The sequence below is a fragment of the Protopterus annectens genome, chromosome 12.part0 (assembly GCF_019279795.1).
Source record: "Protopterus annectens isolate FY-2018-M chromosome 12.part0, PAN1.0, whole genome shotgun sequence".
Classification (NCBI taxonomy): domain Eukaryota; kingdom Metazoa; phylum Chordata; order Ceratodontiformes; family Protopteridae; genus Protopterus; species Protopterus annectens.
This window is the reverse complement of record NC_056746.1, coordinates 487,685,830-487,699,851: the sequence shown is the minus strand read 5'-3', so window position 1 is coordinate 487,699,851 and position 14,022 is coordinate 487,685,830. Positions and strand designations below refer to the sequence as shown.

At 38.3% G+C, this 14,022-nt stretch overlaps 1 protein-coding gene across 1 annotated transcript in view; it reads left to right on the top strand.

Annotated features, from left to right (window-relative positions):
- Positions 1-14,022, top strand: part of LLGL1 (LLGL scribble cell polarity complex component 1) — a 668,031-nt gene that overhangs the window by 272,136 nt on the left and 381,873 nt on the right. Inside the window, exon 4 of the mRNA XM_044088928.1 lies at positions 13,190-13,352. Within this exon, the coding sequence (XP_043944863.1) occupies positions 13,190-13,352 (163 nt within the window). The remainder of the gene's footprint in view (positions 1-13,189; positions 13,353-14,022) is intronic.

Here is a 14,022-nt window from a genome sequence, read left to right as displayed (position 1 = left end):
ACTAATTCCATATGCAAGACTGCATATGAGGAAATTACAATGGTATCTGAAAAGCCTATGGTGTCAACATTCTCAAGACCTGGAATCAATGAGTCCTATCATTCTTTGTATAAAGACAGAGTTCCTTTGGTGGGCAGAGGCCTGCTACCACAACAAGGGACTGCCATTCACTCTACCCCCTGCCGCCCAAACCCTAACAGATGCATCAGACTATGCATGGGGGGCTCACTTGGCAGGGCAGTGCATTCATGGCAAATGGAACCAGAGTCAAATGCACCTGCGTATAAATCAAAAAGAAATGTTAGCTGTACAGAATTCTCTGACAGCCTTCAAGGACCACATTCTTCCAGGACAATTATTGGTAAAGACAGACAACACCGCTGTTATTTGGTACATAAACAAGCAGGGGGGAACCCACTCTTACCCTCTCTGCAGACCAGCCATGGCTCTGTGGAACACAGCCATAAGCTACCAAGTGCACCTACAAGCTCAATTCCTGCCAGGCAAGCTAAAGTCACTGGCAGATGATCTAAGCAGAAATCTCATGGACCCACACGAGTGGAAACTGGAACCAAAGATATTCAACATTTTGAGAAACAAATGGGGGAACCCAGAGATGGACCTGTTTGCCTCCCCTCAGAACTACCAATTGGACAAATTTTGCACAAGGACTCCTTGCACAAGACAAGCTTGGAAAGTGAATGCCCTGTCCTTCACCTGGGAAAGCCTCTGTTTATGCCTTTCCTCCTCTGCCTCTCCTCTCGAAAGTTCTGCTAAAGATCAAACAGGACAAACCAAGGACAGTACGGATTGCACCAGACTGGTCACGCCAGCACTGGTACCCCCTCTTGCGCAGTGTGTCACTGCTGGAACCATGGCACCTTCCTCAGACACCTTCCCTGCTGTCCCAGCAGGAGGGCCAGATTCTGCACCCCCAGCTTCAAACCCTGAACCTTGCAGCCTGGCTAATTACCTGAGCTCTCCAGTAGCATTCCTCAGTAAGCAGGTGCTAGATGTCATTCTGGAGGCAAGGAGGCCTAGTACTAGAAAATCCTATGCTGAAAAGTGGAAAAGATGCTGTTCCTGGAGCCAGACTCAGGGGATGGGCACAGCAGTTCCCAGCTTATCACATATTCTTCAGTACTTAACAGAGATGCTCCACAAGGGCCTTTCCTTCTCATCAATTAAAACTCATGCCTCAGCCATTTCAGCACATTATAATACTGAGCCACCCCCTGCTGAAACAATTCCTCAGAGGGGCCAAAAATTTAAGGCCACCCAGTAGAGCCCATACTCCAGCCTGGGACCTTAACTTTGTATTGGAAAAGCTCACTCTACCGCCTTTTGAGCCAGCTACAACTGCAGAGTTGAAATTCCTTTCTTGGAAACAGCCTTCCTTCTCTTAATCACTTCAGCAAGAAGAGTATCTGAATTGCAGGCCCTCATGGCAGTGGAGCCCTTCATCATCTTCCATGCAGACAGCATGTCCTTCAGAACCAATCCTTCCTTTATGCCCAAGGTGGCATCCAGTGTTTCCCTTAATCAGTCCATTCATTTGGCAACCTTCTTTTCTAATCCGCAGAACAAAGGAGAATGAATACTGCACTCTTTGGACGTGCACAGACAACTTAGATTTTATTTGGACAGGAGACCTCTCAGAAAAACTGAACAGCTGCTAGTTGCTTTTGCTGCATGGGCAGAGGGGAAGGCCATTTCAAAGCAAACCATTTCTAAGTGGATAGGCCATTGCATCAATTTCTGCTATAAGCATCATGGCAAACCTACCCCACAGGGGATAAGATCACATTCCACCAGGGCTGCATCTACATCTACAGCCTTTCTCAGAGGTGTCTACCAGGGACATCCTAGAAGCTGCTACCTGGAGCTCTGTATATACCTTCACCAAGCATTACCACTTGCCTATTTTTTCTAAATCCAGAGCCGGTTTTGCCACTGCAGTCTTAAAGGGCTTAGCTGGTCCTAATGCACTCTGCCTCCTCCCTTCCTTAGCTTTGGGAATCTACCCAAATGTACTGAATTCACTGTTACAGTCCTGGTTACTCTCCCTCCTGCCCCCTGACTTCTCTTGGCTATACCTTTCTTCTTGTTTAGTGTATTTCAGCTTTCTGATGTATTTGCTTTTTGTTGGAGGTGTAACCTTGTATATAATTGCTTCCCATTATGGGGGCACCTGACATCTGGGGCAAGAAAAACTCATGTAATGGCGTCGGCTGCATGCTTTATACCCCTGACGACCTGACGTCATGGAAGAAGAGACGGCGTCTGATGCAGGACCCAAGACTTTGATATTTAGGCTGGCTGAGGGCTACCTGCAGGCAGGTAACCCAAATGTAATGACTGCAACAGTGAATACACTTGAACATCTACATTTATGGTAAGTGTACACAACTGTACTTTTCCTCCCCAAAATATCCACTCCACTAAACAAGGAAAATTTCACCATCTAAGCCCAAACAGCACAATAGTTGAAGTCATATCACATAGTAAAATGTGAGGTATCATTATAAATGAAAATGTGACATTTGACATGCACATTCATACGAAGATTAAAAAACGCACCAAAAACTGGGATCTCTCTATAGACAAAAATACTTCAACCATTCTGCGAAGCGGTCTTCCTGCCGCCTTCGTCCTACTCCCCTCTTCTGTATGGTGCACCTCTCCTGACCAATATTCAGGCCTCTCTCAAATCCAAACTAGCCTCATGCTACAATAAAATCATTAAATTTGTAACAAACGCAAGCTATTCTCAGCACTGCTCCTGCCTGATCCAACTTAACTGGCTTGGAAGTACCACATCATCTGTCTCTTATTCAACTAACCTTTGCACACAAACTTATCTATCAGCCATCTACCTGCCCTTCCTTGTCTTCCCTACTCGCACAGTATCATTCAAACAGACCTTGTCCGATCCAGTAATCACCTACTCTTAATTGTAATGAAACCAACCCGTGCAGCAGGACAAATGCACTACTCCTTTACTGTAGCTAAACTATGGAATAATTTCCCTCGATCAATAAGATCTATCAACAGTGCTCATCTTTTTTAAGATATCCCTGAGACAATTCCTCACCTCTCTGTAGCAATGCAATTGTGCCAAGGGTGTAGCTCCTATAACTTGAGCCCCTTTTTCTTGCCTTCCCATCCCTGACTCTTCCCTCTCTTGCTCTATGTATCCTCACCCTTTTTCTCTCTACTGTGTAAGACTCCTCTTCTATGTTTACCATCTAAAATAATGCTATACCTTTAGGTGCACTTATTACTAGACTGTGCTACTCCATTCCTAATCTTTACTTATGGTTTAACACAGCCTAAACATATTACCTATTTATTATTATCTTGCATCTAGCATAGACTATGCACCAAGCTGTACCTATCACCAATTGACCCTACTGCTCAATGGTATTGTTTTTTGTGCCATGATCTGCCTCTCTGTGTACGAATGTAGTATGTTCTGATATCACCATTTCTTAGTCCTATATTGTATATTGCGCCACTGAATTTGTACTCACTATTCAAAATGTAATGTAATGCTTTATAGTATGTATAATGCTTGTCCCATATGATTCTATAGCTATGTGTAATGTTTGTTCCATATGATTGTGTTTTTATTGTGTAAGAGTTGTACTCTGGAGTTTTTCTCCCCTGGGCCTACACCGAAAGTGGGCTCGCCTTGGTCCAGTAGACTATCCCGATAAACAAATGCAAATAAATATGTTCCCAGTTCTATCTCTCCCCCATCTCACTTCCATTTGCTATCTGCCTGAGGAAAACAAAATCTTTGAACACTGTATGGGGTCTAAAAATACCTATGGAAACACTTCCAGTCAACGATCCTTAACCACTTGGACTTTGTTACAGGAGCTGTACATATGTACTCCCATTGTTCTCTTGTAAATTGCTTTTCCAGTCTCTTGCCAATCTTTTCTAACCTCGTATGATTCTTCTAGTTATTGTGCATTATTTTATACTCATTACTAATTGTACCTTTTTTGTTCTACATTCAGCTAAAAGCCTAGTCAGAACAGGCCTTTAAATATCCCCCATCCCCCTTTTTTCTTGCTTATACTCAGTCCCTGGTAGGGAAGGCAGTTTCTAGCCTGCAGACCAAACATTGTCTTGGCTTCATCCCAGTTATTACCTTTCCCTGTCTAGTTATTTGCTCTCAGTACCTTGGTTCTTTTGAAAGTTTTCTTCAGTAAATTCAAGCCCCATCTTGCCTGTTTTCTGTACCCCTGCTTGTAGTCATCCCTATTGGCAAAATCTCCTTTCTCCATTTTCATGTTGGCTCATTTCTTAAATTACGTTCTAGATCAAACATCCCACTATGTTCCTTTAACCCCTCCCCCCAGCTTCATCATCACTGCTTTTCATTTTTGAGTTGTAACCAACTTGTTATGTATATGAGCATTAACTGTGTAAATCTAAAATATGAACCAAGCAAAAGGTGTCCAAGCACCCCAACTGCAGTCAAACCAAAAATAAAGTGCAGAATCATGCCTGGAGGAAAAATCAAATTGCACACTTTGCAAAAAGAGTGAAGTGAGCACATAAAACATCACTGAAGCACTTCTACCCATATAACAATTCATAGACTACATCAGAACTACAAATTTAATACACACCCACCTTGTGTAAAACCTATGAGGAACAATTAAGTTAAAATTTAAAGGAACAGTACAATAGGTGTCAGTCAAATAAGCTGTATATACTGTTACAATAGCCATATTTGAAACCTGTCCATTTAGTAATAAAACACATTTAATAAAATTTTCTGATAAGTTAACATTCCTAAATGCCTTTTTATAAAATAGAGTAAATCTTTCTAGTTTCACGTTTTTTAAAAATGTAAAAGCTATACTTTTATTAAGACATAGAAGCTGCTATTATGTGTAAAAACAGTGTATAGAATTTGAAATTTGTGTAGAAGTGAAAGGGCAATTCTACTTTCAGTGAAATGTTGGAGTTTGAAAAAAAGTTGTCAAGACTGAGGAATTTGCAAATGGTATAATGCATATTTGGGGGAATGTTTAAGGTGGAAGCTGGTGCCTTGGGTTGAGAACAATATGGAAACTGGTTTATTTTATGAAGTTAGATGAACTTTTTGACCTCCCTAGATTTTGGACTAATGATAGCCATAATTAGATTTAATGAAGATGACATACAGGAATGTTTGGCATATCAGTGATCTTAGTTTTAATTTTTATTTCCTTCCTATTCCAGTGATTATAAGAGTATTTTTGTTAGTGGAACAGAATGGAAATAGTTTTAATAGGAAAAGTAATAAAAAGGAACTTGCAACAATACAAGGAAAGATTGTCATATCCTTTAAAAGTTGAGAATAGATGCAGAGATTTGTAGGGGCATAAACAATCCACAGGCAGTATGGTGTGAATGGAAATGGCAACAGGATAAAAGCAACATAGGATGGAACACTTGCATCATTGAACAGGATCCCCAAATTAATAATTGTAGGGTTGGACATCATTGACCCCCCTCTTCCCGGTGATCAGGGTGATTATTTTATTTTTTAAAACAGAAGGGGAACATGGACATATGAACTACAACAATACACAAAGACAACAGTTCAAGGGGGGGAAAGGCAAAAGGAAGAACATTAAAGTAAGTGATGATGGGATAACCATAGTTAACAATTATAAAATATTTAATTACAATTTTAACGCAGCTAATTACATTTGCCTAACTAACATTATATCATTTTAGTTTATTTGAGAAGGCATTTACTTTTTTTGTCCCCCCCCCCCCCAATAATTTAGATGCATCTGTGTGATCAAGCACACATTTTCTATTTTCTTTTACATTTTGCTTCCCTCTTGATCATTCTTGTTCTATTTATGTTAAATATTTGCCCCTCCTTAACAAAACTACATAGATCATGCCTATCAATTTTGGCAACACCTCTGCCATTCTTTTAGCTACAGACATAAACACTTTATATTGAAATGAGTCTATATGAAGCTTGAGCCTGATAGGTCTCACCATCTTTAGGTAATAACAGCCAAGACAGCTTTCTTCCAGGATGTTGGTGCTTCCCCTCCTTTTAAAATACTGTTAAATAAAAATCTTCAGATCTTTATTGCTTTCTTCCCTCCCAAATTTCCACAGGAATACCATCTATTCCTACAGACTTTCCTGAAGATTAATCATACTTCTATTTTGTCATCTCCTCCTATCTTATCTGTTGTTGACCCTCATTTCCCTCTAACCTTGGCATAATTAAGCCTGCCATAAATATTTTTGTGCTCTCTATTTCTATCAAAATCCGGTAGCAATAAGCACAAAAACAATAGAAAAACAAATGCTCCAGAACCACTAATAGTTATAGCTGCACCTGTTTTGCAAGTAAAACTTTTGCAGATGAAAGCTGCTTTTATCTGAGAAAGTTTTACTTGCGAAATACTGTTACAGCTATAGCTAAGTTTGTTTTTTCTATTGTACTGTTTTATTTCCACATTTCTCTGCTTAATACAAATTTTCATAAAATTTTCGAAATATTTCTAAGATCTCTACTGGATCTCTGGTTATTTTTCTTATCACAGACTTCATATGCTTGTTGACCCATCCTTTCTATTGTATAACAATATACGTGTATATGTGTGCCTGTGTGTATAAATTTTGTGTACATGTACTTACATATATATATATAATACAAATTATTGTAGAAGAGTAGAGGCACGAGTAAGGAAACCTCATTTCTTCCAAGTTTTCACCTTGGAGTTTCTAGGTTGGCAGGCAGCCGTAATGAATTCTCTCATCTTTGACAGACTATTTCACAAGGCTGTCTTGTCAGGTTATTACCTGTTTTGGCTTTTTGTTAATGTGCTTCTCTGTATTTATTTTTGTTTTTCAGGCTGCCTTTTGACCATACTGTTTGGTATTAAATTTCAGTGCCGCCCCATCCCATTCCCACATGAGATGAGGGGGAGGCTAGCATAATGGTTAAGGTGCTTACCTTACAGACACAGTGCAGAGTTTGATTCTCACATGGGTTAATTGGCTAGGCTTAAAATGGCCCATAAGGGCAGCTTAGCACAGTACTAATATATGAACCTCTAAAAGTGAAACCCCTTTCATGCTTCCCTTCATGATTGTTGCTGTGCTTTGTCTTGAACCCTTCTGTTTGCTGAAATTTTTTCCCCTCTCAATTGCACAATGCATTTGTCTTCTGGTTCTGCTTTAAAGCCTTTCTGGCCTGTTCTGATTGTGTTTTAAGGACCATGAATGCCAGGCTGATCTTGCCTTTTTGTAGCCTTCCCTTGATGTAAGTGATTTATTCAGTTGGGTTATGGCTATTGTATACTGTAACAGCATTCTGAGTGCCCTAGTCATGTTCATAAAATGATTTTCTAAAGTGTTGGTCATGGAAACTTAACATCTTTTCAGTGACTGATTTTTCAGTGTGGAGTAGTGACCTTGTCTGTTTTGTACTGTAGTAGTATTCTGAGAAATGCCTTCAACTTTTTCTTTTAAAGGCTTTCTAAATTAATCCTGAACATTTTAAATTTAAATGACAGTCCGATTACCTGCTACAGTGTATAAATCTATATATTTTTTGTGGTGCCCTTTTAAGTAGTAGTAGTCTTTGTGGGCCTTCTCTTAAGGGCCCATTTATGTCTTTAAATGGCCTTTTTGAGTCTGAGAAGATGACCTTTCCAGTGTTATTACTGTCTGACTGCAGGATTTATTTCTTCTTCTTAGGCCTTTAATAATGGTGTTGGCAACTTGGGCAAATTAGGATAGCACTTTGTTAGTGTCTGCATTATAAAATAAAAGCATGCACAAAAGAGGCTGTCCACAGCTGAAGATAACAAACAACTCCAGTCTTCACTTCAAGAGTTTTAATAAAACAAAACAAATGCAGGATCCAAGTGAGCGCCTTCAAGTTTAAAAAACGTTTCATCAGACTTTAACACCAACATAATACTCTGCACAACCTTATATATCATTCATCTGATCCAAATTAATTAACATTCAGTAGAAATTATTCAATTAAAATTAAAAGATACATACACTTATTTATTTCTAAAAACATTAAAGCATATGCTAAAACCAATAAAACGCTTCATGCACATCATATGCCTATATATATATATATATATAAAAAATATATATTTTATATATATATATATATATATATATATATATATATATATATATATATATATATATATATATGACAGAGATGAATACCCTATTAATAATAAAATGCTATAAAACTAATAAATTGTAATGTTTGTAGGGTCTCGCTGTCAAAAATGGCTTTAATGAGATCTGATCATTCAGGCCATATGCTTTATGTGCTTGTAGCCTCATTATCCATCTACATTCTATCTCTTCCATATAATTCTTTATATTGCCAAGTATGTTGGTCTTCCTAACCTGTTCCAGAACCCTAAACTTAAAAGTATGTGTCATGCCATTATCAATAACATGTGCCAAAGCATTACTTGTATTTTCTTTGTTGATGGCATATAAATGTTCCCTAATGCGTTCTCGTAATGTCCTGTTCGTTTTACCAACATAAAAAACCTACATAACTGACACTGAGCTAAATAAACCAAATCCCTAGATTTACAATCAGCATAGAACCTAATTGTATATTCACGTCCAGTCCCTGGGTGAATTAACCTATTCTCATTTATTATGTACATGCATTGATTACAAGATCTGCATGCATAAGTCCCTATTCTCTGGGAAAATCTGTCTACACTATTTCTCATAACATAATAATCTTTATAATGACTTCATATTCCTGTAGGTTATGTTAGGTCTGTAATCAAACAGTTCCCTTATTCTCACATCAATGGTCAGAAGTCTCCAATTGTTATTAATTTGTGTATTTCTATTAGTAAACGGAATAACTAACCTATTCTTATGTATCCTAGAATGCCCTCCATCCGCTATAGTATCTTTACGTCTGTAGAGAAAAGGTTTACCCTTGTCCATTCTATGTTTATTACATACTGCAAATGTGTCTTTAATTTCTCTCTTGTTGTACCCTCTGTCCAAAAAATTCTTCGCTAATATCTTCTGTTCGTGATGTTCACCCTCCTGTGTTGTCAACCTAGATGCTCTATAGACCTGGCTTTTCAATATATTAGAATAAACATGTCTGGGGTGCATGCTGTTTCGATGTAATAAATTGTTCTTTCAACAAGGTTTCCTAAACATAACCGTCTCCATACCATTGATACCCTTGTTTAATCTAACGTCTAAAAATTCAATGGTACTAAATGAATATGTACATTCAAACCTCAAAGAATTCGTTGTACCATTTATAAAGGTGACAAAATCATTCAGTTCTTCAGTGCCACTCCAGACTATAAACACATCTACAAAACGTCCATAGTGGTTGATAGTCATAAAATAAGGTATTACCCATTACATATGTGCTTTCCCAATATGCCAACACTAAGCATATGAGTTGGCACAAGGGGTGGCCATAGCTACCCCTTTCTGCTGTAAATAATACATATCATACATCAGAACATTGTTACTCAATACAATATCTAAAATCAACATCCATTTCATAACCTGATTGCTTGGGATGCCTTTTTCTATGAGTATTAACCTTACATAGTCCATCCCTATACTGTTAGGTATTGAGGTGAATAATGACACCACATCCAAAGTTACCAATGTATCACTCTCTATGTGTAACCGGGATGAATTGTATTCAGCAAGATTTTCAAGGAAATGTTGGGAATCCCTCACTACTGATTTAATCTCCTCCACAATTGGTTTAAATTGCTTATCCAAATAAATTGACATAGGCTCAGTGAGCCATCCAGTTCCTGAGACAATGGGTCTCAGCGGTGGATTAAGTAAATACTTATGAACTTTTGGTAGCCTCCTGAAAACAGGAATTAACAGTTTTTCAACCAGAAAGTATTTGTATAGATCAACGTCCATCATATTGCTCAGTAATAAGTCATATAAATGACTGTGCACATCTTTAATAATCTTATTTAATGGCATACCATTCAAGGATTGATAAGTTACAGCATCTGATAATAGTTCATCTGTCTTACTTCTATATACATATCATGATCCATTATCACAACCGCCCCACCTTTATCGGCTTGTCGTAGTATGATATCATTGTTTCTTTGCAAGCTTAATATGGCTTCCTTTTCCTTCAAAGTCATGTTATAAAAATCTGGTTTTATGTCATTCCTTTTATATAAATCTATCAAATCTTTCTCACATGCTCGCTCAAAGGCATCTAACATAGGATGTAACTGGGGTATAAACGTTGAAGGTTTTCTAAAATCATTCACATTGGCATTATCATTAGTAGTACACTCCTCACCAAACAACATTTTCAAGCTAATGCTTCTTGTGAACATTTTAATGTCTGTAATAATGTCTGTAACATCAGTGAAACCAGATGGAATAAAATTAAGTCCCTTGTTTAGCACAGAGACCTCATTTTCAGTTAAATCATACCTTGAAATGTTCACAACTAGACCTTGTTCGTGGGTCGTAATGCTTTCTTTTGAAACTCGTACACCTCTTCGGTATTCTTCCTCTTCGGTACTTTGTTCTGCGGTGACCACGTTTTCCATTCTAACTGCCTGATCGGCAGTGGAAAATAATGAAAACCATTCCCCCTTGTAAAAACATCACTGTCTGAGATGGCGGGAGAATCATTGGAAACGGTATCAATTACTTTTCTCTTGACAGTCCTTGTATGTGAATCCTCTGATTCAAAGCCAATACTTGCGAAGTTGTATCTATACTATCGCCATTTGAATGCACCATCGCTTCCACTACTGTTCTACCCGTCATATCTGCTGACGTCATCACGTTACCCACATCAGCATGTGGATTCTCATGGCCAATGACATTTCTCGTATCTACTTCAGCCCCCATCATAGGCGCTGATCCCAATAAAATGGGTGTATTATCAGCAATGGTACCGCCCTTCATGTTCAAAGCATTGTTATTTCTATTATTTTTATTATAATTATTGTTTGCATTTTCTTTCGACCAAGAAAACACATTCCCTTTCCGAAAATCATTAAAATCACGTTCAAGTTTTCTCTTTTTATCTTGCAACAATTTACTGTCCAGAGAAAATACCATGGTTCTTGAGTCTTTATATAGAATGCTCATATCCGTAGAATTGAGCAATTGCTTAAGCTCTATTTCAATTGCATTGATCTCAGCGGTCAGTGTTTTCTCTATCAAACCATATTGTTCAATGAGCAATTTAATATAACCATAGCTTGTATCTAAATTCAACTTCTGCCACTTACATAATGAGTCCGGATACGTAGTTCCAAAAGTTGGCATCTTCAAAACCCTCAGACCTCTCGGAACTACCTGGAAACTGAGACATGCCTCCATATGTTTCTGCCATTGAATGTTCTTCAATTTCTGAAGTTTGTTCTCAAGTTTCCTGGTCTTTAATATAACTTCAGTATTATGTAGCGTGTTTACTGTAACTTCCCCATTAGCAGTAAGTTCCTTTGTAGTAAGTTTTAATAGGGGGTTAGTGGTGACACTAACCAAACCACTAAAAAGTCCATGTGCCAATTGCAACGTCTCAGTGTCATTTAAAATTTCAATTTCATCAGCCATGTCTCAGGAATAATGTAGACCACAACAGAATCAACCAAAACCAAAACTTGCTGAGTAAAGTGCCCCTCAAGAATAAGTCTAAATAAAAGCATGCACAAAAGAGGCTCTCCACAGCTGAAGATAACAAACAACTCCAGTCTTTACTTCAAGAGTTTTAATAAACAAAACGAATGCAGGATCCAAGTGAGCGCTTTCACGTTTAAAAAAACATTTCATCGGATTTTAACACCAACATAATACTCTGCACAACCTTGTATATCATTCATCTGATCCAAATTCTGTTAATTAACATTCAATAGAAATTATTCAATTAAAATTAAAATTAAAAGATACACTTATTTCTAAAAACATTAAAGCATATGCTAAAACCAATAAAACATTTCATGCACATCATATGCCAATATATATATATATATAACAGAGATAAATACCCTATTAATAATAAAATACTATAAAACTAATACATTTTAATGTTTGTAGGGTCTCGCTGTCAGAAATGGCTTTAATGAGTGTCTGCATTACCTTAACTCCCATAAGGAAGAGGTTTCTATATGCTTTGTAGACTAATATGGACTTCTTGGAGCTTTCTTCAGTCTTTCACGGTACTGATATTAAGAAGACTACCTTCACTGCAGTGGATATGGACAGGTTAGTTAGGTTGCTAGGATAAAACTCGTAATATGACTAGATTTTGTTATCTTTCCTGAAGTACTTTAAGGTGGAAGGATTGACCATTGTTTTCCTAACTGGCTCATAGTTTGACTGAGCTGGTGAGATTTTTCAGTGTGTGTTCTCAAGACATTTTATATGCTTATGTCCATTTTGTATGCCTTTGTCCTTTTTAGTGATACTTTCATGGTTATTATTTATGCAGTATGCAGTGGTGCTGTTATATCTCTGAACACCTTGGCTGAATGCTGTAATTTGGACATGGCCCCAAACATAGGCATTTTTTTTTCAGCCACAAAGATGTACTTTTTATTACCTGAGGGCACTCACCTGGGAAGTTGGGATGGTCACTAACATCTCTTGCAGTTGGTGCTCTACATCAAATACAAAAGTTGAGGATTCACTGTAACGCAAGACGTGGGGGTATTGTGCCCGCTGCAGAAAGTAACCCTCCCCCTTCCAAGGAGCAAATGAGGAAGCAGTGCATTGTAGGATGGGAAGAGGAGTGAAGAGCTTGGAAATGTTGCTTTGTTGAAGTTCTATTGCCAGTGGCAGACATACTAATGGTTCTTTTTATTGAGCTCAGATTGCAGGGTGGAGCAGTCATCAACCACTCTCCCAAATTTTTACATGAGATTGGGATATCACATCAGTATTAGTCAATGTGACCAAATCACCTACAGCCAATATTTACAATGCCGGGTGGGCAAGCCCTAATGCAGGTGTAGCATTGTGGTAAGTACCCACCACTTTTATTTCCTTTACAGGATTTTGTAAGTATTGTGATAGTAAATGTAAGTGGCTCTGCTCTGTAAGAATAATGTAGCCCAGAGGGCTGTTCTGTCTTAAAGCTGCAAAAAAAATCTGCATTTATTTTTTTTCTTTTTTATAGTGTACCAGATGACTACAGAAGTGGGAAAGCTTTGGGGCCTGTGGAGTCTCTTCAGGAACATCCCCAGGAGTATAGCAAGATTCTCATTGGCTACAGCAGGGGGCTGGTGGTGCTGTGGGACCAGCACTCGAGGCGGGTTGATGGCTTATTCCTGGGAAATCAGGTATGGGCTGAAAAGGGTGTCTGTCTGCCTGTGCGCCTCTGTCTGCCTGTGCGCCTCTCTGTGCGTCTGTCTGTGTGTCTGTCTGCAGGATGGGGGTTATAAATATTTCACAGAAGTAAATGGCAGTGTTTGTTAAATTGTGTACCATGTAATGCAAAGCGTCTGCATTCTTAGGTCCTCCATTAACACTAATGTTGAAAAAAGTGTGTATGTACTCAAACACGAAAGGGTATTTCTGAAGGAATAATGCCATGCCCTAAATTCCTAGGCTGCAGTACTTAATGTGCTTTTTTGCTTAATGGCATCCACGAGACCATTGATGTTACATCTCCATTTCTCTGTCATACAGATGACTGCTTGTATTCCTAAAGCTAAGCCTGTCATTTCTGAATTGTCTTCAGCAATGACACATGGCTGTCCTGTTAAGTACAATCAGTGCATTCATTTGTTTGAAGCTCACCACTGTTTGTCGCTGCCACTTTTTTTTGCTGACGTAATTTTTATTCTTACATTATTTTCAAATCTCTGACTTCATTGTACGCTTGGTAGATTTTTGTGCTTTTTCTACTGCCCTGTCATACTCAACCCATCATCTTCTTGGTCAGAGTTGCAAACTGAAGCCTGCTACTCGTATGGGATTTGTGTTGCAACCTTTCTACTAATTGTTTGC